Source organism: Uloborus diversus, chromosome 4 (assembly GCF_026930045.1).
Source record: "Uloborus diversus isolate 005 chromosome 4, Udiv.v.3.1, whole genome shotgun sequence".
Lineage (NCBI taxonomy): Eukaryota > Metazoa > Arthropoda > Arachnida > Araneae > Uloboridae > Uloborus > Uloborus diversus.
Genome location: NC_072734.1, coordinates 143,521,277 through 143,546,241, shown reverse-complemented (window position 1 = coordinate 143,546,241; position 24,965 = coordinate 143,521,277). Strand labels below are relative to the sequence as shown.

At 33.3% G+C, this 24,965-nt stretch overlaps 1 protein-coding gene across 1 annotated transcript in view; it reads right to left on the bottom strand.

The window, feature by feature from the left end:
- LOC129220890 (putative sodium-dependent multivitamin transporter) overlaps positions 1-24,000 on the bottom strand; it is a 53,040-nt gene extending 29,040 nt beyond the window's left edge. The window contains exons 1-6 of the mRNA XM_054855324.1: positions 23,954-24,000; positions 5,504-5,855; positions 3,724-3,778; positions 2,616-2,626; positions 1,476-1,595; positions 45-199 (exon numbers count right to left, since the gene is read on the bottom strand). Coding sequence (XP_054711299.1) covers positions 45-199; positions 1,476-1,595; positions 2,616-2,626; positions 3,724-3,778; positions 5,504-5,855; positions 23,954-24,000 — 740 coding nt within the window. The remainder of the gene's footprint in view (positions 1-44; positions 200-1,475; positions 1,596-2,615; positions 2,627-3,723; positions 3,779-5,503; positions 5,856-23,953) is intronic.
- Between the last annotated feature and the right edge of the window lie 965 nt (positions 24,001-24,965).

The window sequence follows — 24,965 nt, the reverse complement described above, 5'->3', positions numbered from 1 at the left end:
CGCTGCTAGGATTAGTGATGATATAAATAGCTTTTTTACCATACCCAGGTACTACAAGTCTTCCTCCTTTTTTTGCAATTTGAAACACAGCGTGAATACCTCCTACATCGCTAATTCCTTTGAAAATCACTGTAAATATCCCTACGAACATGAGAAGGGCTTGAAAAGCGTCAGTCCATAAAACGGCTTTCATACCTCCCTAAAAGAAAAAAAAAAGATATCTCAAATTCATTGCTGCAGCGTCATAAGTCGAAAGTTATACTAATAAATTCATTAAAAATGATGATAATTCTAATAGAAATTGCACCTATTTCTGTAGTATCAAATCAAAATTCTTTTTGTTATGTATAATTTTGTGGTTTCACCTAATGGCGACATGTATAAGGCAGTAAAGTTAATTTTTTGAATTTTTGTCCTTTTAACAAATTAAGATTTATTTAAATACGCCTTTTATAATCTTGATCTGAAAATCTCCAAATTCTATTTCCATCCACTTCTGGAAGCTTAAACTACTTGAAAGTAATTCAGACGTCTGGTAATTTGGGATGAATGAAAATTAATTTGGGCGAGAAGTAACCGATGACGAAACAGTACAGCCTTAAGGTTTATTCCTTTTTTTAAAATCCTTTCTGAAATTCGAGGTTGTGGATTTTTTCCTTCAAATTTGTATAAAATGTTACTGTTAGTTACTTTACATTGGAACAAAAAAGACCTTGTAATTATTAGCATAAATTGTCAAAAAAAAAAAAAAAAAAAAAAATACATAAATAAATTTAAAAAAAAATAAATAAATAAGAACAGCTCTTTCTCAAGAACTGTATGAAGTGTTAAAGCTAGTTATTAGAACCAGGTCTGCGGGGGTCGGAGTAAAAATAACCGACAACTGACTTCAAGGGGGGGGAAGGAGGTTCCTCAGCATGGTCCGCTTTGAAATGGTAGTCTGTATCCGCCCCTGATGAAACTGATTAAGTTGATCTAGAAATCAAGTTGTATACAAGGGAAAAAAAAAGTTTCAATCTTTATACAAAAAAAAGAGGGGGGGGGGGGGCTGCCAATGTTTATGATTTGTAAGTCAATTAAGAATAAGCATAGATTTAAATTATGAAAAGTACATTCTGTTTTCATACAATAAACATTACTAAACACTGCACTCAATAAGTATTGTATGTATATACACATATATATATATTTGCTGAAGTCAGAAAAGTCATATTTATTTAACAAGATATAATTAATAATTTTAAACATCTTAAAAGTGAAAAAATAAGGTGTAAATAAATAGGTTTTCCGTTAGTGAAATATCACCATTCGTTTTGTATTCACAAATGTCCCTTACATGTCATGATCTACTCATTTCTCTCCCAAGACTTAGTACGTGCATGTTTATTAATAAAAATAGGAACTAATATTTTAGGTAATAGTTAATCGTGCATTTTTCTATTAACTTAATAATTTCGGGTCTAATTGATACTTACTAATGTGCAGTAGAAGGTACAAACAGTGCCGACAGAAATTACTGATACCCATGTTGAGAGATCTGTGACAGCACTCAGCGCTAAAGCAGGACCGTAGAGTACAACGGGTATGTACAGTATCTACATCAACAATGAAATATTAACATAAGTTCTGGGTTTTTACTGAAGAATGTTAATTGTCTTTTCTTAATTATACGAGGGCTGTTTTTTTTTCAATTTCCGATCGTGCCGCTAGACGGCAGGGCGAGCGGCATCGGCCAGTAATGCGCGGCAGTCGACTGCGCACCTCTCCCACTACAACCTCACTCGTTTTCGGGCGTCCGACGCCATGAAGTCTGTGATGTCCCGCCAAGTGTGAGATTCACCATACAATGAAACGAGTCTACGGTGAAAGCTTTATGTGTGACAGTGCAGTGCGTGATTGGTGTGGGAAATTTAACGATGGACGAGGTGACATTCATGATGGGGGGGGGGGGGGGACAAGGAAGAAAGTCGGTCGCAAACGAAGACCTCGATGATCAAGTTGACCAAACTGTAAGAAGCAATCGGAGGTTTACGATTACGGACCTATCAGATCAGTTTCCTGAGATTTCAAGGTCAGCCCTATACACTATCGCAACTGACAAGTTAGGCTACAAAAAAAATGCCGTGTAAACCCATTTCGAATCACTGGCGGCAAACTTCTATGAAGAAGGTATTAAGAGGGCTTTTACCCAGGTATGAAAAATGCCTCAATTTAAATGGCGATTATGTTGAAAAGTAACTAATAATGTACCTAACTTTTGATAATAAATTTATTTAATTACTCTGTCTAGTTTTATTTTTATACCACATCGGAAGTTGATAAAAAAACAGCCCTCGTATAACTCATCATTAACAATTATTGAAACTCAACCACAATACATTAGTTTCAAAATAATATGTAGCAGAAAAATAGCGGAAGTTATTTCAAAACTCACATTCTTTTCCATTATTGCTTTTCTGTAGTTTTGAAGATTTTTTCTAAGATCGATCACTATTGATGTGACTAGCTAGGAGTAAATGTAAGGAATGCAAAGGGCTGTTAGAAAAGTACCCTACTTTAGTTTTTGTGCGAAAGCATAATGAATATGAATCAAGAGAATTTGGATATTTTTTCACCATATCTATCAGTCTTTATGCGGCTAACGAGGACTGAATGTAAGGAAAACAAAGTTCTCCTAGGTCAGTTTATTAAGCCCGAATAAAGAACAATGGCTGCCCTAAAAACTATCTACCATTTTACTCGTTACAGCCGCTTCCGGTAAGCAGTTCCAAGTACCAACAACACTACTAAAGCAATAATTTTTCCTAATTTCCAGATTAGCCTGAGATTTGAATAGCTTAAAACAATGACCCCTTGTTTTACTTTCTATGCAAAAGCTTAACCCATTAACATCTAACTTACATTCATAAATTTCAGCAACTAAATTATGTCCCATTTGACTCTCTTTTATCGCCTAGAATCCTTTCTTTGAGCTCTTTACAGTGAAGAAATATTTTTCTTCGGATAAAGAGACTAAAATTGAACAGCATACTAAAGATGAGTCCTATAGCGGAGAGCAGGATACTAAAGTCCATCCTATGCTTCATTTGGAAGTTTAATTCTTATTTACTATGCTGAAGAAAAATCTTGACTTATAATTGTGTTTTTTCCTTTAAAGTTGTTTATATGTAAAAACAACTTCTTCCTTTACATTTGAAGCAATAATTTAATGCTTCGGAATAATTCAAGTTAAATAAACTACTTTGAAAGATATAGACAACCAAGTAGAACTAAGAAGGCAGTAGAAAACAGTGAACACAAAGAAAGCATGTGGCAGAGTATGTGCGATTAGCGCTCTTAATGCTCATTTGAAAGCAATTTTGCCATAGCTTATGTCATTCAACTAACTATATATTAAGTATTAGTATCAAGAGTTTCATTACAAACATTCAAAGTTTCAAATGAGAGGTAATTGTATTTTATCATTCCATTTTCACCAGTTAGGTGAAAAATCAAGCAAATTTCTTAAAACTAAAAGTCAAATGGGCAGCTGTTATTTATTGATAGATAAATATAGTAAGATTATTGACAAAAGATATTATTTGATTTAGCTGAAATTTTGTATGATAGATAGACTTGGTAAAAGGCAACTTTTCCGCATACAGGCTTTACATATTTCTCAATTTAAGTTTTTCACTCCACCTTAATTTATAATTTAAAATATTAACTTACCATGTGAAGCATAAAAAACAAAAGAACTTATTTTTCTTGCGACTTTGCCAAATCTCCTTTCCAAATACTGGAAAAAAAAATGTAGTTTCAAAATTAAGAGTACAAATTTTCATACATTGAAAAAAAAAAAAAAAAAAAAAACATGTGAAATGTTTCTGAAAACAAAATGGGCAGCTTATGTGTCTAATTTATACCAGTAAAATGTCCAGTGAAGCACAAGAAAATTTCCCTTGAAAGTCAGTTACTTTACTAAAATTTATATGGAACTTTTCTGCAGACTTTAAAAACCATCTAAATAAAGGCTGTAGTCATTTTTCAAAATTAAAACTTTGCCTTTGTTGGGGCCTAACCAATCTGAAAAATCCGTAATTACGACAATGACGAAACACCTAATAAAGAAGCAGAGTTTTCGAGCATATTCTCTACCAGAACAGAATAGCTAAAATGCAATATACTTAAAGTGAATTCCCTTTCTTTTGCTCTTACTAAGCCTCTCATAAATACTAAGTATACATTAAATTTTTTTTATAATACCATTTTAGTTTTGAAAGAATTTATGATTAGGAAATGTCATTTTTTTTTAAAATCACTCATGCGTTTGTTTATTTAAAAACGCCCTTATAAATAAAATTTCATTTAAATTACGCTAAAAAACAGCACAACTTCTTAAAAGCAGTGGGAACTATATTGAAAGAAGCGAAAGTTTCCCTTTTTAAAACATTTAGTAAATCTTCTAAACAGAGCAAAAGTTAATCTTTAGCATTTGAAAAGTGAAAATTATGATATTTTCGCAGCCGATGACCAAGATACTGATTTGAGAGCAAGGGGGGGGGGGAATCCTCGTATTTCACCTAAAACATCATTTATTGCTGCAAAACGTCATTTCGAAACATGAAATATGTTTTTGAAAATATGTTGAGAAATATCAGCGAAAATCATTAACTACCGAAATTATTATCAAACACGCTATTCGTATGAAATTCTTTGAATCCGAGTTTAAGCTTCGCAAGTTTAAAGGAATTAAATGCTTAAAATAAGCGATTGCACGATACTGAGCCATATATCACTTCCCAGTGTATTTTTGGCGTGAGCAGCACACAGTATGATCAATTAGTAAAAAATATATAGCACCATCAACTGAGCTGTTTAAACAGAAAAAAGAAATAAAATGGTGTCCGTTAAAAAAAGATTCAAAGAAAATACACATTAACCAAATTAAAAAAAAAAGTTTTTCGATTTTTGCCCCCCCCCCCCCTCCGCAATACACATTGTAAAAGGTTAAATTGCAAAAGGTAATAATGATTTAAAAACAAGGTAATAGTTATACATATAAATAGTTGTATTGAAGAAAATGGCACAAATCGTACACTTTTAGTACAAACTATTAAAAATTTAATGATTGATGTCCTCCCAAACAAGAGTCGAAACGAAATTTTTTTTGTGCTTTGTATCAGAGCTCATATGGAGCACATTAAGTGCTCTGCATCAATTTTCTATATGTCTGTGTTTAGATAACGTTTTTAACACATAGGATACTCCATAATCATTATTATTATCCTCGCTTTCTCGAGACATGACCGGGGAAGTTTCTGAATTCTTCTGAAAGATTCCAGGATAATTTCAAGAAGGCTACTGACTTTTAACGGAAAACGTTCTTGATTTTTGCAAGATATCTTACTGGCAGAGATTAGGTACATTAGCTGTCCATTATTTTCCAGTAACGTTTCTGAATTATTTTTACAGTGTAAGATGACCTGTCTGCTTCTAATATCTTGTGAATAATTATTCTTACCTCGTACGCAGTAGGTGCTTGTACCTCGAAAAATACTGGAAGGTATATGTATGACGAGATAACAGTACCAATGATGAAGCCTACATTCTTGAAAACCATGTGTGTTCCAAAGCGGTACATCTCTGATGGAAGTCCAAGCATTGCGATGGCAGATAAGAAGGATGCCATGAGGGAGAATGCCACTGGTAAGATGGCCATATTTTTTCCCGCCAGAAGGTACTCGTCAGTTGTCTGCTGTTTGCTGCCATAGAATCGAAAAAATACACCAATACCGGCAGATATAATAAGAGTGGCCGCCAAGATGATGTAGTCCAGGATGCTCAGAACTGCACGCTCCATTGCAATGACGTTTCTGGGAGAATAAAAAATGAGGTATAATCAGGGTTATTTTAAACTAGATAATCGCCTGTCGACGTGTGAAAATTGCTTCTACATTTGAACGAAGCTATTGCCTGTTTGTTGATATTTTGATAGTTGAAATTTCAACCATAACTCCAGTGGCTTAACACAAAACTCCAGTAGGTAGAGTTCATTGTTGACCACTTTTTCGTTTCTTCATTCCCTTGAAATTACAGTCTTACCAGTAAAGCACCGGATCCAGTTCAGCCTTGCCTTTCCATGCATTTTAACATTACCAAAACACATTATCGAGTTATTATGCCGTGGTGCGAGTTTCATTGTTGCTGAAGTCAGGAGCGTTACTCGATCATTGGCTATTATATATATGAGGATGCCTCTACAGGCGCATTTCACGCATTGAAAAACAAAACGCACGTGAAATAACTATTCAAGCGTATTTTCATTCATTGTATCTTTAAAAAATTAACCACCAAGAAAAATAATGGAAACAATCTATTTAATTTTCAAAATTATTTAATTTATTTTTTATTTTCGAAATTCAAAGCATAAAGTTCAAAAACAACAAAAAATGCACATATTTTCTCCCCAACCCCTCACCTTCCATGTCCTCCTTAGAAAGTTAGTTTTCTTTAGAATTAATAATCCTTATTATGGTCTTATCTCTTATTATATGGTCTTTACCCTTACAAAACAAATTTATTCCTTTAAAAATACTAAGGAATATTTTCAAATCTTAAAAATAATATTTCTGTCGGTAATATTTGTATATTAGTGGTCTTTCTCATCACTGACGTAAGACGTCCTAATGGTCCGTATGTTACAAAAACATCTATATTGTGATTTGTGAATTCAAAAAGGAGGACAAAAGTTTCAGATTATTTTTGAAATACAATTGAGCAGTATACACAAAAAGGATTATAGGTAAATTTTTAATCGAAGAACTGAGTCGCGTTTATTAAAATGGTACATAAATAATAGTTTTGAACAGGGTTTCCTTACTGCAATATTAAAATATAAGTTATTAATTTTCGTTCAATTTATGTACTTGATAGTAATTTGTTTTGAAAGTCAGTTTAAAAGTAAATACCTAACTAAGCAAGTAAATGGGTATTTTAGTTAAGTCTTGTAGTGTGAAACTAAATAAAAGTCTTTTGAAGAAACTTACTCATAAGTGTGAATTTTATTAATATTCCATTTAAGAACAGAGGGGAAAAGGATAAAGTTGTAATTTTTGTAATTTTATTATAAATTCAAGTTCTCAACAAAAGGGTGATTCCATTGTAATAGACGTATCAGTTGTTGCACAAAATACCCTACAAAGACTCCGAATACGTTAGATTCTAATTTCCTCGCGTGATCTGTATGAGGAACTCAATTTCTATATAATGCAATCAAATTTTTAAGAGATCCAGAAAAAATATTTAATTGGCTTGAAAATCGCCAGTCAACGTATGACGGGTGAAAATTGCTTCCGTATTTGAACGAAGCAATTGCCTGTTTGGTAACATTTAAATAGTTGAAATTTTTACTCTTTCTCCAGTAGATTCACCCAAAACTCCAGTAGGTAGCGTTCATTGCTGATCACTCATACATTGTAGTTTGTGCTTTGATTTGTATTGTTTCCAAATTTCTAACCGGGGAACTACGCGAATATTGTAATAAAGAAAAAAGTTGAAATAGGGAGCAATCGTAAGAGCATCAAAAATATGTCTTAAGACATATTTTTGACGCAAAAGTAATAAGTCCTTGTCCACCCGTTATAGATATATAAAATCTTAAAGTCTGACGAAATTTTATTTAAAAAAAAAACGCGAATGTAACAGATTGGGCGAGAAATTGATCGAGCAGTTTCACCGTCTGCATCCATCTGCAAATTGCACGAAAGAATATTTCACTAAAACTCGCTAAATTTGGCGACTTTTCCTTAATTTTCGGCAGCCTTTGAAACCTCAAATTTTGATAATGGGGACACGAAGGCAAATACATTATGCGCCCAGAAACATGTTTAACAATCCTGTTTCGATTGCTATATATATATATATATACAGAGTGTTCCGTTTCAACCTACAAGACCTTTATTTTTACAACCGTTAGTCTTAGATGTATATTTCCAATTGCAAAAATGTTCAAAATCAAATGCAGGGTTAAGATACTGAACGTTTTGAAGTAAAAATAAGTGAAAAAAATACAAAATTTAACTTTCTATACGGGCCTCAGGTCCCCTAGCTAATATTTAGAGAAATAATCTCCATTGAAAACTATTACTGACACAAAAAACTTGACATTTGTGCGATCAAAACGTAAGGAGATATTCCATTTCAAAGTTTTACTATTTCACTTGAAAATTCTACGTCACAACTATTCCACTTGGGTAGCTACTAGTTCAATGCTTTGTACGTGTCATGCCGGCAATACGTACAAATCATTATTTTACAAATGCAAGACAGTTTTTCAGAAATTTTATGCTTCATTCCATGATACATAACGTTTTTCTTTCTTTTCTTTTATGTAGAGGAAAAAGGTGTAAATATGGCTATTATCCTTTATTTTCTATTTGAAAGTACTTCAATTCGAAATATTCTAGATTTTTGTCTTTCATTAACAACTATAACAAGTATCCAAAATGCGATAAGACAAAACAGTGGTTAATATCAATGACTTCATTTCAAAAACGACATTTCACAAAAAAGTTTTTGGAAGCACCAGAAAAAATGGGATGTAAATATTCTCTCTTCAAAAAAGTCATCAAAAATTATTAATGGGGACTGGAAAAAAACTATGCAAAATAGTACATAGTTTAATTATTAACAGGAGAAAAAAATGTTTACAGAAATCGCAAACATAACTGGTTTTTTCACCCTCACGCACAATCTAAGTTTGCCCACATTCAGCACCTATCAAATTTCAACCAAACCTCTTTGCGAATGTCTTCAGAGAACTTCGAATCATAAAAGATGCTTGAGAAGTATTTTTTGTTGTAGAAAAAGCAGGTGGTATTATTATAGGCATCTTTTACATAGCAGCCTATATTTACACCAACTATATACACTAGGAAGATGCCCACTATCATATATAACGCAAAAAATTCCATGACTAAAGTGTGCTTCAAAAAGTAGTTTAAAATCTTCATTTTCCGGATATCACTGTGAAATTGTTTTTAAAAGAAATGATTGTACATGTCTGCTAAAAATTTGCAGTCTTGAAAATTACCAATTTGCACAATAACCCACGCTGCATCCATACTATTTGAAAGAATATTTCCAACTGCTCTCTGTTACCTTATAATAGTAAATGGCACCATATACACACAGTCCTCGCCGACAGTCTTCGGTACCTCCCCTAGTCAGCAGGAATTCATAGTGAAGGGGTGCCCACCTGTGCCAGTGTTAACACCTTTTCCTCTACTCTACACATGAGAATCAAGAGTCAGAGTTCGAAATTCCAGAGTAAAAGGCTAATAATGCGTAAAATGTCTCATTTGTGCAAGTGGAGTGAGCAAGAAACAAATGAAAATTTAAAATTTATAAAGTTATTTTCAGACCAAGAAATATTCATTAAATTATTGCTGTTAGATAAAATTCTATGGAAAAACATTTCAAAAGACTTACTGACACAGTTGCTAGGTCAATTACTTTCTGAGACGTCACTTCTGCTTTCAATAAACTTTTGTGTTGAAGTTTTCATGCTTTTTCAAAAACTATTGAATTCTTTAAGGATGGTGTTATTCCATTCTAACTCTTCGCCACATCTGAATGAATGTCGTGCAGCATCAAACGACTGAATAATTAGTACAAGGTCTAGGAACATAGATAATAGTTTTCCCCTCCTGACAAATGACAAATGAATGCCGTAAAAAAAGGAAAAAAAAAAGCTAAACGTTTGTTTCCTTACATGTTTGGTTTTGAGATGATCAAAGGTTTGTTACATCATACTTACTCCTAACTGAATTTTACTTTTAAAGTCACATCTCTCTCTTAATTTATTTTTATTCACTTGTTTGTAACAACTGTTTTCAGGCGGAACCGTTAAAGGACCTCGGTTCGAAATGGCACTAATACATTACAATTAAACTGTGGGGGAACGGCGGGAAAATGTGTGTGTGTGTGTACGTCCAGGAAGTCTTAATTTTATTATTGCAAGACAAGAAGCAACTAAAATGATTGTCGTGCATGTCATCCTATTTTTTTTTATTTGTTGCAATTTTAGCTTCGTTACGTTACTTTAAAGAAATTGTTAGTTTTCTCTTTATAGTAAAGAAAAGTAAGGTTTCAAAGAAATTCTGGAAGGAAGTCTGTGGCGGACGTGCGTCCAGGAGACCATGTACCACCTACAGTCTTGACATTTGGTACAAAATTACTTCGAGGCCCGGGGGTTTGCACTTGGGGTATTTTATTTTAAATTTCAAATTAGTCTTTTTTATAATTTATTTTTTAAGTTAAGTAATATCACGTAAATTTCCGACAAAAGGGGTGAAAAATTTCTCACAACCCATTAACATTCAATGTCGTTCAAAAGAAATTTTTTTCCTGAGTCAAATAAAGCTTGTTCCAACTTTCTTAATTAATTAGAACAGCAAACACAAGGGTTTCTATTTTAAACGCAAAATCCTAGGTTCAACTCCATTCAAGCCCTTTGCTAGAGAGCAAAATATATTATTAGAGACCACGAATTCGAAAGCGACTTTTCAAACGCACAAAACTGCCTTTTTGCAAGGGGTGCTTTTTATTACAAACGTAACTCGTAAAGCATTTTTAATTCTATTCGATGCTTTCTATTCGACGATTTAAATATTTGGTTGGTAAGTAGTAACGAGCAGGAAGCGGAGCCCACTAGTTTTCAAAAAAACACTATCAATTTTTCAGATTAAAAATGTCTCCATGATTGAATCGTCTTTTTTTTTTTTTTTGTAATGGAATTTTTCGAGTTAAAAAAAGAAAAAAAAATCTTTTTGGCAGTGGCTTCTTTATGGCAGTTGGGCCCAACCTGCTTTCCGTGCAGCCGATCCATGTGTAGCTTTGTTACGTTTAATATTACAAATTTTAAAAAATATATATTCTAGAACCTTCTAATACAACAGGTAATAGTCTTTATTACGAATGACTTGCAAATTTGAAGTTAAATATAGGTAGAAATCGGTTTCCAAAAAACTAATGGAATATTCGTATCAATCATGTGGTAATGATAGCAACAATTCTTGATTTGTATTGTTCTTTAATTTTCTGCTTTTCTCCATGTTATCTATAAAAATATTTAAATAAATTTTAATTTTATGTGTGTTCTGGCCCGTGAGATTCATTTTAGTATCTAGAGCGTCCTCAGATAAGAGAAAGGTTTGGCACTACTGCTTTATAGGATTTAAAAAAGAAAAAAATGTCTTCAATTATTCACATGTGCCCCTGTAGGACATAAATGGCTGGCATACCAAAAAAGTGGGTATCAAAATAATTTTGAGGGGGTTCGAGGAAAACCATCCCAAAACCTGATTTTGTTGTCCTTTTTCTTCCTTTTGTAAAACCTTCCTTTTTGTTGTTGTTTGTTGCCTTGCTTTTCTCAAGAACTGTGTCGTCATTTAAAGAAAGTTTGAAGCTGTATCACGAACTCTTAACAGTACGTGCAATGGTTGATATACGTTCGTTGTTTGTCGCTATTTCAGTAGTTATGGAGGCTCGGTCAATTAACCAACGCATCTTTGTTCGTGACACCTTTGTTGCAGTCGGTCATTTGGTAGTGAAAACACAACAAAGATTTTGCCATCACTTCAATATTGGTCAACGCATTGATGTCCCATTTCACCAAACTATTCTAACTCTTGGAGGGCCCATTTACATTTTACGGGGTTTCTTGATTGGTCGAAAAGGAATGGACCCTGGCTGTTGACCCATCTATTTTGCATTTGAATTTATGATTTGTTTTATGTGTGTATCGATTGTAAAACTATTTCAATGGTGCCGTTATTTTCTTAATAACATTCTAAACTACTGGGCTTATATTTTTTTTATTTTCAGTTTTTTTAGTTTTTACGCAGTAGAGATTTTTTTGTTTTCATTTAATAAATAATATTTTTTAAGCGTTGGGCTTATATTAAGAGTCCCCCCCCCCCTCAAAAAAAGAAATCATACGGGAGCTTTTTTTTTTTTTATCAGTCGGGATTTTGGGGAAACACAATACTGCTTAGGTCTTTACATCTGAAGGAGGTCTTTTTTCAAGGGTAGGGCTTAAGGAGTGGCCAAAACTTCATGCTATGGCTTATTTTTTTATCAGCCATAACTTCGGGGAAACACAATACTACTTAGCTCTTTACATCTGAAGGAAAACTTTTTTAATAATAGGGCTTATAAGGATTTTCCAAAACATCATACTATGACTTATTTTTTTATCATTTATGATTTCGGGGAAGCATGATTTTACTTAACTCCTTACACTCCACCTTAAATTTCCTTAATGGTAAATGATAATCTTTCAAGTATCTGTGCTATTATTATTATTATTATTATTATTTTATTATTTTATTATTATTATTATTATTATGTTTTGCTTTTGCTTCTGTTCTCAAACTGCATTGCTTTAAAATCCCTATTTCAGAACATCACTACATAATTCGTTTTTGCATTGAATAACATTTTGCAATTCCTAGTAATAAAATTTAGTAATAATAAAAATTTGATGACTAAATTTTTAAATGTTCTGTGAGCAAAATCGTAGCCTTCTTTAATTTTTCTTAGAATGTAAAGACATATGTTTTCTCTTAAATCAACGAAGCGTGACTTTACTTCAACTCTTCTGCCCTAATAGTATTTTGCCAGTCGCTCCTTGAAGCGTAAAAATAAATCAAAAGCACGCTATCGAGCTTAAATTGAACATAACACGAAGACTGACGAAAACAACTTTCGTTTCGACATGGATAGGGCATCAATTCATTTGAAACTATTATCCAGTTAATCTGAAGCAAAAATTGTTTATTATTTTTAATATTTAACGCAATAGCTTATGAAAAAATTAAGCATTTTATGCGATATTTGATTCTAGCAACTGTTTAAAATAGCTTTTGAACCGATTCGAGTTGTTATTCAATGACAAAAGTAGTACATGAAATACACCGCCAGCTCATTCAATTCCAGCCGAGGACTGCAGTTTTTTTGCTTATTAGCACTCATCAGCCCGGCATAGGAGAAGCTTAAGGTGGAAAACCTCTTAAGTAAGCCAATAGTGCCAATTAAATTGGTAGCTAATACAGAATTAGCACTGACCAGATGAGTGACCGAAGCAATGGTTCGGTTCTCGAAACCAATATTTATTAAGCACGAAACTGCAGTCCTCGGCTGAAATTGACTGAGCTGGCGGTGTATTTCATGTATTTCTGCCTTAGCCCTGGCTATAGAGTGGTAACGTACTGAACAAAAGTAGTGTTTAAATATATGTTGAAAATATGATCCCCTCCCCCTTTTTTTGTGAAGCTCAAACTCAAAAAGTAAAACTTTTTGGGGTGTAAGTGCTTCATTTAACCACTTTTCGATCACGTTCAGCTTGCAAGGCTGGCTTCAGCAACTAAAACGATTCTGTGAATATCGTCGCCTCAGAGCAACAAGCAACAGTAAGATATCTAATCTCGGAAACAACACTAAGATATCTTACTGTTGCCCTGAGGCACCGATATTTTAAACAGCGGATTTTTATGCTTGTTTTCTTCATTCTAATGCCCCGTTTCGAATTTGGCAATCTGACGTTGCTGCTAAGTAGTAGACGAGTCCGTTTTCGTCTATGAACCGAATTTTCCCATCTCAGCTGGGATTAAACAGAAATTCTATTACTTGAAATACACCGCCAGCTCAGTCAATTCCAGCCGAGAACTGCAGTTTCGTGCTTGTTAGCACTCATCAGCCCGGCATAGGACTAACTGAGCTGGAGGCGGAAAACCTCTTAAGGAAGCCAAGAGTGCCAAACAAACTGGTAGCTAACATAGAATTAGCAATGACCAGACGAGTGACCGAAACAATGGTTCGGTTCAACTCGAATATTGCAGGCAAGGCAGGTTAAGTTATCGCCCTATAATAGGGCGATAACCTACCAGTTAGCTACCAGTTTGTTTGGCACTCTTGGCTTCCTTAAGAGGGTTTCCGCCTCCAGCTCAGTTAGTCCTATGCCGGGCTGATGAGTACTAATAAGCACGAAACTGCAGTCCTCGGCTGGAATTGACTGAGCTGGAGGTGTATTTCCTGTATTTCTGCCTTAGCCCTGGCTATAGGGCGATAATTTACTAAATAAGAAATTGTATTATTTTTTATTTGGTTTACGGGTTTTATGTGTGTTAAAGTTAAAGTTTCAGTACTAAATTCAAAAGGACAAAATATTTTCTGGTTTTTGAAATATTGTTGGGGAGGGTGGCCCAAAGCGGGTAGGTTTTCGAAGAACGCTCAAAAATCGTAGTTTTTGGATTTTTATCGTAACAATTCCGATTTTATTTTCTAGCAGGGCCCTTTAACCTCAAAATAAAAAGTGATTTTTGTATTATTTCAAAACCAATATTTATTTATTATTAAACTTTACAAACATTTGAAAAACCCACTTTGCTCTACCACGGAGCCCAAAATTGTGGTTTGGTACATTTGCCAATCAAATATGAAGTTATAAATGATTAAAACAGTTGACTCGCTACCTGCCAATAGATAAAAAAATATATAAAACAATTGTACTTATCCAATTTAAAGTCAGCACATTTGTTTATAATAACTGATTAAAGTAATAGCCTAATTAATTGTCATCCTAAAAATTAACTCATTAAAGTTATACTTATTTTACTGAAATAGAAAATCCCAGTCAGTACACGAGTCAAGAAATTTTAAACAAATATATGATTAAATCCCATACCCGCTTTGTCCGAAGGAACGTTTTTATTTCAATAATTATAACCTTAAGTTTTTTTAAAAAAGAAACAAACGAAATGACTATCGTAGTTTGTAGGGGGGGGGAGGTGTCAGAATAACGTAATATTATTGACAATAAAAAAAAGCTGGTCTTTGACTAATCAGAAGTTACAAAACTTCATTCTTTTAAGAAATATATCATTTTTTTAAAAAAAATTAAGCCTTGTTGAGCCATGCCGCTTTACTGGGACAGATTAAAACTCGGGGGTGTTCATGTAAACACGACATACGTATGCTTCGCCGCTTACACGCGATGGGGGGTGCATAGGAAGGCCTACCCGCTTTGGGCAACCCTCCCCTATACTACCAAAGGTTAATTTTTGAAATAGTAATTTTAACCTTGTTTAAATAAATCCAAACAATACTTTATAAAGTTTTTCTATATTGATCTATGTGAGTAAAAACTCTCTTCGTACTTCATACAGCATGTATTTTGTGTTCATATCATCTACGAATGCTGTTATGCAGAGTAATGTACAGGAAGCGGCAGAAAAAAAAAAAAAACTCGAATGGAATTAAACTAGTTTTCTTTTAATGAGTGCCTATATGTATTTTTGTTTCTCACTTTATTAGAAAATAATTTACGATATAACTATTAGTTTATGTATTGTTTTTCGGATTTTTTACAATTTTAAGCAAAGAACATACTATTTTAAAATTGTTTCACCAAAGAGAACGACAGTTCGTTTGCTTGTTGTGGCTTTGCAAACAGTATTTGTTGGAGTATGCCATTTTAAATGACTTGGAAATGATAGTCGACGTCCTGGAAGTGTACTAAAACGAACGTGAACATTCCGTTAATCGTCAGGCCATCCAAAAGTGAGTTCGATGAAATCCTTGGGTTTCCGCGAGAGAAGTCGTTCCTGAGACGGGAATTTGTGACCAATAAGTGCGACTAAGGGCAAAAATAGAACTCCGACAGAAGTTATACGAGTTACAGAAATATCAGCCCTTTGCTGAAGAAAACAAATTCGCATGACTCCAAAAATGCCAAAAACATTTAAGACGGTCATCATATCCACGTTGGAAGAGATACTTTTCACTGATTTACCGTTCAACCAACTAATTAACCCCAGAACGGTACGATTTAGTCTGTACACACTCCTAACACCTTAGAAAATGTTAAAAATCACCAAAATCCGAAGTCATGCTTAGTCTGTGATGGAATCAGCACAAGCGACAAAAAATCTGATTTTTCGTGGATGAGGGCTGTAAAATAAATCAGAAAGTGGAACAGAAGGAAATTTTAGAAGCTGTTTTACTTTTGTGGGCCTAAGAGCACTTCATCAATTTTGACTGGACACTTCAATTAGGCTCCACACCAGTTCATATGGCCGAAAAGGCAGGAGTAGTCTCATATCATCTAGCAGTCAATATCATCTAGCAGTCTACTCGGTAGACCTCAATTCCATTTATTACACTGTATGGCCCAATTTAGAGTCAAAGGTCTACCCTAATCTAAACAAAAGTTTGGATTATCTATACCAATTACTTTAGAGGGAATAGATTGATTAAAGGTAAAGGACAAGCGGAAATTGGCTGAACATTGCAATAAGCAGTTGTACCTCGGTATCACTGCAAAAGGCGGCCAGTTTAAAACCAATTAAATTTATTGATTGCTAAAGGTCTCCTAATATTATTATTTTTGTTTTTTGTTAATTTATTTAATTTTAATGTGGATACGTGGAAAATTGCTTGTCCGGATTTTTTAGCCGCACCCTGCATTTGCATAATGTATTGTTTTAGCAAACAATTTGGTACGGTTAAGAACAGATCAACTTTGTAGAAAATAAATTATACAGGGTGGTTAGAATATAACGTGAAGTGTTCGGAGCCCTCTAGCGAATAAAATATTGGACGAAACATTGCCAAATTTCATGGGCATACACAGTAGAATATGGGAATACGATTTCTGAAATAAAAAAAAAATAGTACCAAAAATCGCCATCGGGGAAAATTTTGGTGTTGAAAAGATGTATTACTGTGAATATTGAAAGATTTAATAATAACTGATAAAATATATGCATCAATTTTATTCACAAAATACGATTTTAACTAACAAATGAGGTTCAATTTGACCAACATCGAGATTTTCCAGATACTGCATACAAGGCACAATATTTTCCACACATCTGGGGGAGGGGGGAGATTAAATTCGCCTACCTGTAATATTTTTCTAGTTTTCAAAATTGAGTCATCGGAAACATGTCGTAGATACACAACACTTAAAAAATCCCCATGGCAAAACGTCACAAGGTGAAAGAATGAGTGACCACGCTGGCCATACCGTAGGGAAATGCAGGACTAATAAATCTGCTATCAAAGAAATGTTGCCGCCATACATTCAGTACCAAAAGCTCAATATGGGGTGGTGCACAATCTTAAATGAATATTATTCAGAATGAAATCCTTCCTGCCGCGCCGAAATTTCTTCCTGATGACTTTTGGTAAAATTCTTCCTTGTTACAAATTGAAATTTCTTTTTCGTTTTATTGAACCTCATTTGTAATCAACAATTATTTGTAGAAAAAACTTGATGTGTGCTTTTACATGGCATTTAATTCTTCAGTATTCGCAAGTAATAAACTTTTGCAGTGCCAAAATTCCCAGTGGTGGTGACTTTTGTTACTATTTTTACTGTAGAAATCGAAATCCCATGGTCTGCTATGTACGCCCATGAAATTTGGCAATGTTTCGTCCAATACTTCACTTGCTAGAGGGCTCTGAACACCTTACGTTATTTTATAACCACCCTGTACTTTATTCCTACTCATCTAGATATTGTGTTACATTGTCAAAAAAAAATTATCAAATTTTAGCGTGAGCCCGTGACGTAGCACTTCAAAAAGGTAATTTAAACATTGTCCAGTATGGCATATATCAATTGACAAAATAAAGTCAATCAGTTAATTAGAAAAAATCAAAAACAATAAAAGCATTAAAAGCATGAAAAAAGTTTAATAATCATATCCTATACATTTTATGTTATCATGAATAAACAAAAAAGAAGAGCACATTTTCCAATCAATGATTGTCCTATATGTTAGCAAATAGTAAGATCAATCACGGAAAAGCATAAATACTTCCAGAATTTTACAAATTCTTTAAATTAAGATCTTCAGTTGTTGCTGTTTTGAATTTACGAACACTGTTAAAAAAAACCTGAAAGTTCAGGTAGTTTTCTGACTGATTTTAACAGAATATTTCCGTAATGCTTCAAAACGTATTTTTTCCTTCCAAAAACAGAAATATCACGAAAGGAAGTAACGAAAACAGAATTTTTCCATTTCTAGGGTTGCCGCTGTGCTGTACTTTGTTAGTATCCTGATTAGCCTTCAAGTTATGATAACATCGCTTTTTGATAGTGCTTATTAAATCGCACTGTTACATTTTTTAATTAAAAGCTTATTTAGAATAACAACTCAGATGTCGAAGACAAAATAGATAGCTTGCTATTTCATGTCTGGAAAGTAATATACTCGTATGTCGAAATTGTTTTTACGCCTTTGGACTTTGTAAGTTTGGAAAAATGTTTGCGCCATTTTCAGACAGACAGCTGTGTTTTGATCGCCCTGGTGATTTGATGTGAGTTTTACTGAGTCAGTATTAGAATATTATTGCGGTGTATTATTTTGCTCAATACTTCGAACAATTCTGTTCGTTAGTCATATTGTGCGTTTTAGCGGTGAGAATAGTTTTAGAATCTCGTGTTTTCCATTTAAAATAAAGGCTATTGGATTACTTGTGTACAGACGCAATGGAGACACTTAAACTTAGCACCGCTGGTCACATGTAAGTATTGTAGAATATCTTTGTACATGTTAATATACAAATGTATTTTTCTTGTTAATATGCATTTGATAGAATTCCGATGGTAGCTGATTGATAATTTATAGAACTATTATAAAGTTACTGTTTTTGCTCTAACGCGTTGTATTCTTGAAAGTCATTAAAACGTTAAATGCCAACAGTTCGTATCAACCGGAGATGATCGTGGTGTGCGAGCAAGACAAAAAAAAGTCACTCAGTTTTTTTTTTTTTTTTTTGACAGATTAAAAGTAAACATTTTGAATCTCTAAATAAAAGCATGTCTTGCTGTTATATTTTTTGCGAAAAGGCATAGCAGATTGTTAATCTTTGAAAATACAATTATAATTTTGACAAGAATAAGTTTTCTTGACTACTTAGAAATCTGGAAACATTCATTACTCCTTTCGGGATTTCATTTATAATAAAAAATATAAATTATTTAATTTATTTCCTTAGGATCTCATCCAACAACTTATTCGAGATTATTGCAAGTTTCTTGTTAAAACATTTCGGGTAAAACGAACTGATTGATATGTTTAGCCTAAGTATAATGCTTATGCACTAAAAATCTATGTTGCTATTCCAATGAGTGAAAAATGCGGAAATCACCGGGGGGGGGGTGTACATCATCTGAGTAAAAAATTCTTCACGTGTATGTCAATGATTCTGTTTTTAAACACAGTAAATTGGTATGCGGTACCCTCCATCAGGTATAATATTCCAAGATAAAGTCAACCGGTTTTTAATGGTATTTTATTTGATTCATTCTGCAAAAAAAAAAAAAAAATTCTATTTTTCATGTATGCTTTTCCATGCCATGCCAGAATATGTACGAGGAGATGTGGAAGGAAATATCGAGCAGTATCAGCATCAAAAATTGGTGTTATATTCAAATCCACTAATTTCCTTGCTGGTACTTTTCGATTATTTTTATTCATCTGAAGGTGCAAATTTCAAGATAGATGCTTGAAAGGTAAGTTATCAAGCAAAAATTTCACTTAAAATATATTTAAGTAATAAATACAAATTAAAAAAATAATAGTTTTTGAATGGTTAACTATTTTTATAATATATATTATTTTAAACATAGGATAGAAAAACGAGAATGAAATTTCAGTAAAATATGTAAAAATGAGAAACGAAAAAATAGCGCAACGAAAAATCAAGAACCGAAAGTTCTGTAAAGATACAGAAAATTTAAAAACGGAAAAATAGATGAACGAAAAATTTAAAAACGGAAAAATAGATCAACGGAAAGAAGATAAATGGAATTTTCGTTAAATCACGGAAAATTTATAAATGGAAGAACAGAACTAAACGGAGAAATGAGAAATGGAACTTCTGTTAAGTCACGGAAAATAATTTAACGGAAACGTAATATTTACGTATTACGTAGTTCTCTCTAAATATCACCAACAGTGACTAAATTGAAACCAGATTAAAAAAAAAAAAAAAAAAAAAAAAAATCCGCCAAATTTCTCGCCAAGTTTGCGACAAAACTTGGCGACCAAAAGACTGGCGAGATATCGCCAAGTGTCCGTCAAATTATAGCGCCACTTGAGTTTACATCGAAATTAACAATGATTTCCTCTCAAAAAAAAAAACCGCAAAAGAGCCCTTTAAAAACACCCGAATGCAACCAAAATGAAAGGTGCACAACTAGACCCCACTAGGAGTCTACGTACTAAATTTCAACTTTCTAGGACATACCGTTCTTGAGTTATGCGACATACATACGCACATAGGTACATACAGACGTCACGAGAAAACTCGTTGTAATTAACTCGGGAATCGTCAAAATGGATGATATTTCGCTCGTCTATACGTTCTTAGACACTTATCCACGTGTAGTGGAGTCGAAAAAAAAAATCAACATTCGTTCGGGGGTGAGCAAAATAGAAATTAAGGCCGATTTTTGAGTAAAAATTTTTTGAAAATACAATATTTCCTCTTTTGTAAAAGGAAGTAAAAAGACGCAGTTATAAAAAAAAAATATTAATAATAGTGCGCTAAATTAGGCCATGCAGGCCCATAATATTACTTCCGATTTTTCTATGTAGGATAGTCAAAATTCGGTAGATCGTGACTTCATTATCATCAGAAAGCTTCGCTGATGATAAAACGTCATCAATGAGCAGTTTGTTGTTAAAAAACAAAAATTTATAAACTGTTATTACAAAAGAGACTTCTCAAAATAGAGAGGACATGGTTCTCGGCTGCATATGGTGCACATATGCAGGGCCCGAGCAAGCCAAACTGGTGCCCAGGTCCTGAGGTGCACCCCCCCCCCATGAGAAAATCCGCACAATTTTAAAGTCAATGTTTCATACTAGAAACCTAATATACTAGAAACTACATTTTAAAGGAACATTACCACATTTAAAAGGAAACCGGAGATTTGAATACCAAACACTTGATAGTCACCATACTAATCACAGTTAAAATTGTCTTACCTTAAAGCGAAAAAAAGTTAAAAAACAATTTAAAACTGCAAAAAAAAAAAAAAAAAAAAAAAAAATTCTAATTCTGACATTAAGCTTTAAAAAGGCTTCTTTCTGGCTTTAACAGAGGCAAATGTGTCAATCAAATAATCGAAATCTATGTTTGATGTCACAGAAATTTCAATGGTCAATAAGAAAAACGCCTGTAAATTATCCTGAGAAATCCAGCTTCCAAATGATTTTTGATTATTTTCAAAAATGAAAAGGAACGTTCACTGGAACAGCTGCTGATAGGCAAGGTAAGACGAAGCTGCAGGGCTGAATCCACATTCAGAAATGTATGTGTAATGTTTAGTGATCTTATCCTTTTTAAACATTCTCCAGGGGGGGGGGAGAAGGGTTACCTTTTGCAAAAATTTGAAAGTATGTCAATTCTTCTGGAAGATGTTCATCTATGTCATCCGAGTAATTTTTTTGAAATTCCAGAGCTAAGGGACAACGACTTCTTTACGTGAAATGTTTTTAACTTTGAGTTTTTGAGCTGATTTGTAAAGTTTTTTAGCCCCCTCTACCTTAAAGTTGAGAAAAAGTAAAATGAGCTTTTAAAAAAAAGGAAGTAAGTGAATTTAGGCTAGGATAGTTTGGTGCCCCTAAATTTGTGGTGCCCAGGTCCACGGACCCGCCGGACCGTGCGTTAATCAGGCCCTGCACATATGTGTACCACCTGTGCGCAGAAAAAAAAACTAAAAAACAGACGATATGGACGCTTTTTTAATTTTTTAAAGTTTGATAATACTTTCCGGCGTTTCTCCAGATTTACCCTTACTAAGGATCCCTGTTTCTAATAAGGGTGAATCGCTTTTCGTTTTTAAATCTGCTGAGAAACGTTTTTACATTTTTTTTAATTTCAAATTTTTATGAGTTATGTAATGAATATACAAAATTTGGTGTCAGTTGAAACATAAATGAGCACGATACAAGGCCCTAAACTTTAGGTGGGCCTTATTTCGCACACTTACCTTATAAATTCACTTTCTTTGTTATGTCAGTACAGCATTGACAATAATTGATATACTTTAAAGCACTTCAATGTCCTTGGGCATTCAGACGTTGTTCACAGAAAGAGAGTCTAGACAATGCCAAGTAAGCATCTTCCAAATATGTCCACCGTCAGCTTGAAGCTTTGTGGAAATGCAGTTTTTGTGATGTTTTCTTTATATTTATAATTTGTCATTTACATGGTGCAATAGAAAATGTGGTGCGTTGAACTGCATAACCTTTATCAGCCGACTACTGTCCAATCCTTGCACACTTTTGCTAACTGTAAATATCTGCTTTTGTTCAAGGGAGAAAGTACAAACATTCAAACAAGTACTTGGCTTCCACTGGTCATACCGTGCAATGTGCAGCAAACTGTTCATTTAGTGACCAGTTTAAGTTTCTCCGCAATTTAAAGTTTTGCTATTTTGTTGGACTGAACAACTTTGGCAAGCTTTCTTTCATCTCAAGTATTTAATAGCCTGTGATAATCACAATTTTGGCACTAAGACCCCGTTTTTTGTTTATTTTTCCTGTCTCTACAAACATGAACATAATCTTTAATCTCTAATGTGTTTTGCAGATGCTTATTTCGTCGTTTTGAGAATCTGCAATCATCCAGAGATTAAAACTAATTTACAATACGTTTTTTGCTCCATTATTCTCAATACAAACAAATAAATAATTAATCAAAATCGGACTGGTAGTTTTCGATTCTATAAAAAAAGAGCAAGCAAACAGACATTCTGGTGCAGAAGCACTGATTTCTTCGGAACATCCCCAAGTGTTTTGTATCCAGAAAGTTTTTGTTAGCAGTATATTCAAAGATATTCAAAACACTATATTCGTTTCATTTTTGTATATAAAATATAATGCGAACTGTTTAATGATGTTCGATAAAAGTTGTCCTTTTATTTCTCTCTTTGAAGCCTTTGGATACATACACTGTAAAAATATTCCGAAACGGGAAATATTATTTCCGGGCAAAGTTAAGAGATTTTACGGGTTTACACCAGTTTCCTTGGAAATACAAGTATTTTTGTAAAAATGTTTCCTGAATCGCTAAAATGAATCTCACACTGATGAAACAAGTTGTGAAAAGCATTTTGTATAGGTACCAGTCTGAAAATGTATTCGTTTTCTTTATAGGTATTTCGCCTTCAAATCAGTTATAGCCCTTCTTGGTTGACTGTCGTCTCAAACAAGGGCAAATTGCCGACTCTGGATATTGTAGTTTTGCCAGAATTTCAGGCAAATACACTGTTTGGTATTTTCTTAAATTCTGCCTTAGCTTCGACTATGTTTGCTTCAGGAGCTTCCATAGCAAATCAGGAAGGTGCCAAGCCATTGTTATGAACACCTCTAAATGCTTTCTGAATGTTTCTGATTTACTTCAGAAATATGACTGATTTTTATTGGAATGGTTTCTGAGTTCTTCAGATAGATTCCAGGTTAATTTCAGGAAGTTTTCTGACTTTTTGCAGGAAACATTCCTGTTCTTTTTCCAGATATGTTACTGTCAGAAATTAAGTGTTTTAGCTCCTCATTATTTTCCAGGGACTTTTGGAATTTTTATTACAGTGTATATATGAACCACTTCATACTGAAATATTCAATCTTAAAATGAAAATTCTTCTGAATATCAACGCATGTGATTAAGCCTGTCATATGAATTAATATATTTTGAGGCATACTAAGGAGCAAGAAATTAAAAATTTAAAAAACATATTTTGCTTAAAACTTACTTTGCTGGAGCTTTTGTTGAGAAAAACATTGTGTTATCGTCCTTCAATGTTACATTTTGCCGTTGTTGATCAGAAAAACGGAATGTTGTAACAGCATTAGAAGTGCTTGAATTAAACGTTTCAAAAGAGCTGCACCCTGTAGTTGATACTGGTAGAAATTTTGGAGGAGGTCCATGGGCCATTGATTCGAAACTCATCCATGCAATAAGAGTTAGGGAGATCAGTAAACCTAAAATAACACCCTGAAGTAATGATGCTTAATTTAGAAAATAAAAAACGGGTACAGTACAAGATTTTTCTTTAATGGAATTGTAACCATAATTCGTTTAGAATACTATAGACATTTCAAAAAATGCTTGTTTTTTTTTCAATAAAACTCTGTCGCAATTGAAATTATCTTAGAAATTATAGTTCCATATTAGCGAGTTTTGCTTTTACATTAAAAAAATGTTTTGGACAAGAAGACCAATATTTATAATAAGAATTGTATAACACTCATAGTGTTTTGAAACACTTTCGCAGTTCAAAATTAGTCGTGTTAGTATTTAAACCACGGTTGGTTTTTGGAATGTCCTAAACTGATTTAGGACGGAAGAAGTGGTTTTTACCGTCCAAAACTGCCTGAAGGTGTCCGAAAGTGTCTTAAACTGATCAAAATTACGTTTAAGCTAAAGGGGTGTAATCCAATCAATTCGTATTTACTATTTCAATATTTGTAATGCATTAATATAAATATAAACAAGTTTTAATTAATGAGTATTTGATAATATTTTTCTCTGAAATGTTCGTTAAAAAATATTTTACTTAATAAAATTGCTAATAACTCTATTACATGAAAACTTTCTTTATGAAATAGTTGGTAGAGTTATGATAGGAAATTCACAACACTACCAAGTCAACTAATTTCAGTTCCACTATAGGAATGTTATTTTATATGTAATATTTAGGTGCAAGAAAAAAAAAACTTAATTTTTAAAATGGCTTTTGCACATAAGTTTTACATGATGTTTTAACGAAAATTCTTTTTTAAATCATGATAGATTAAAGAATAAATTGACGGTTAAATATGTGCATTTTTATTATAAAACTTGTCCAATTTTGTTTTTTAACTCATACTTTTAATATTACCTCATTATAATAATATAAA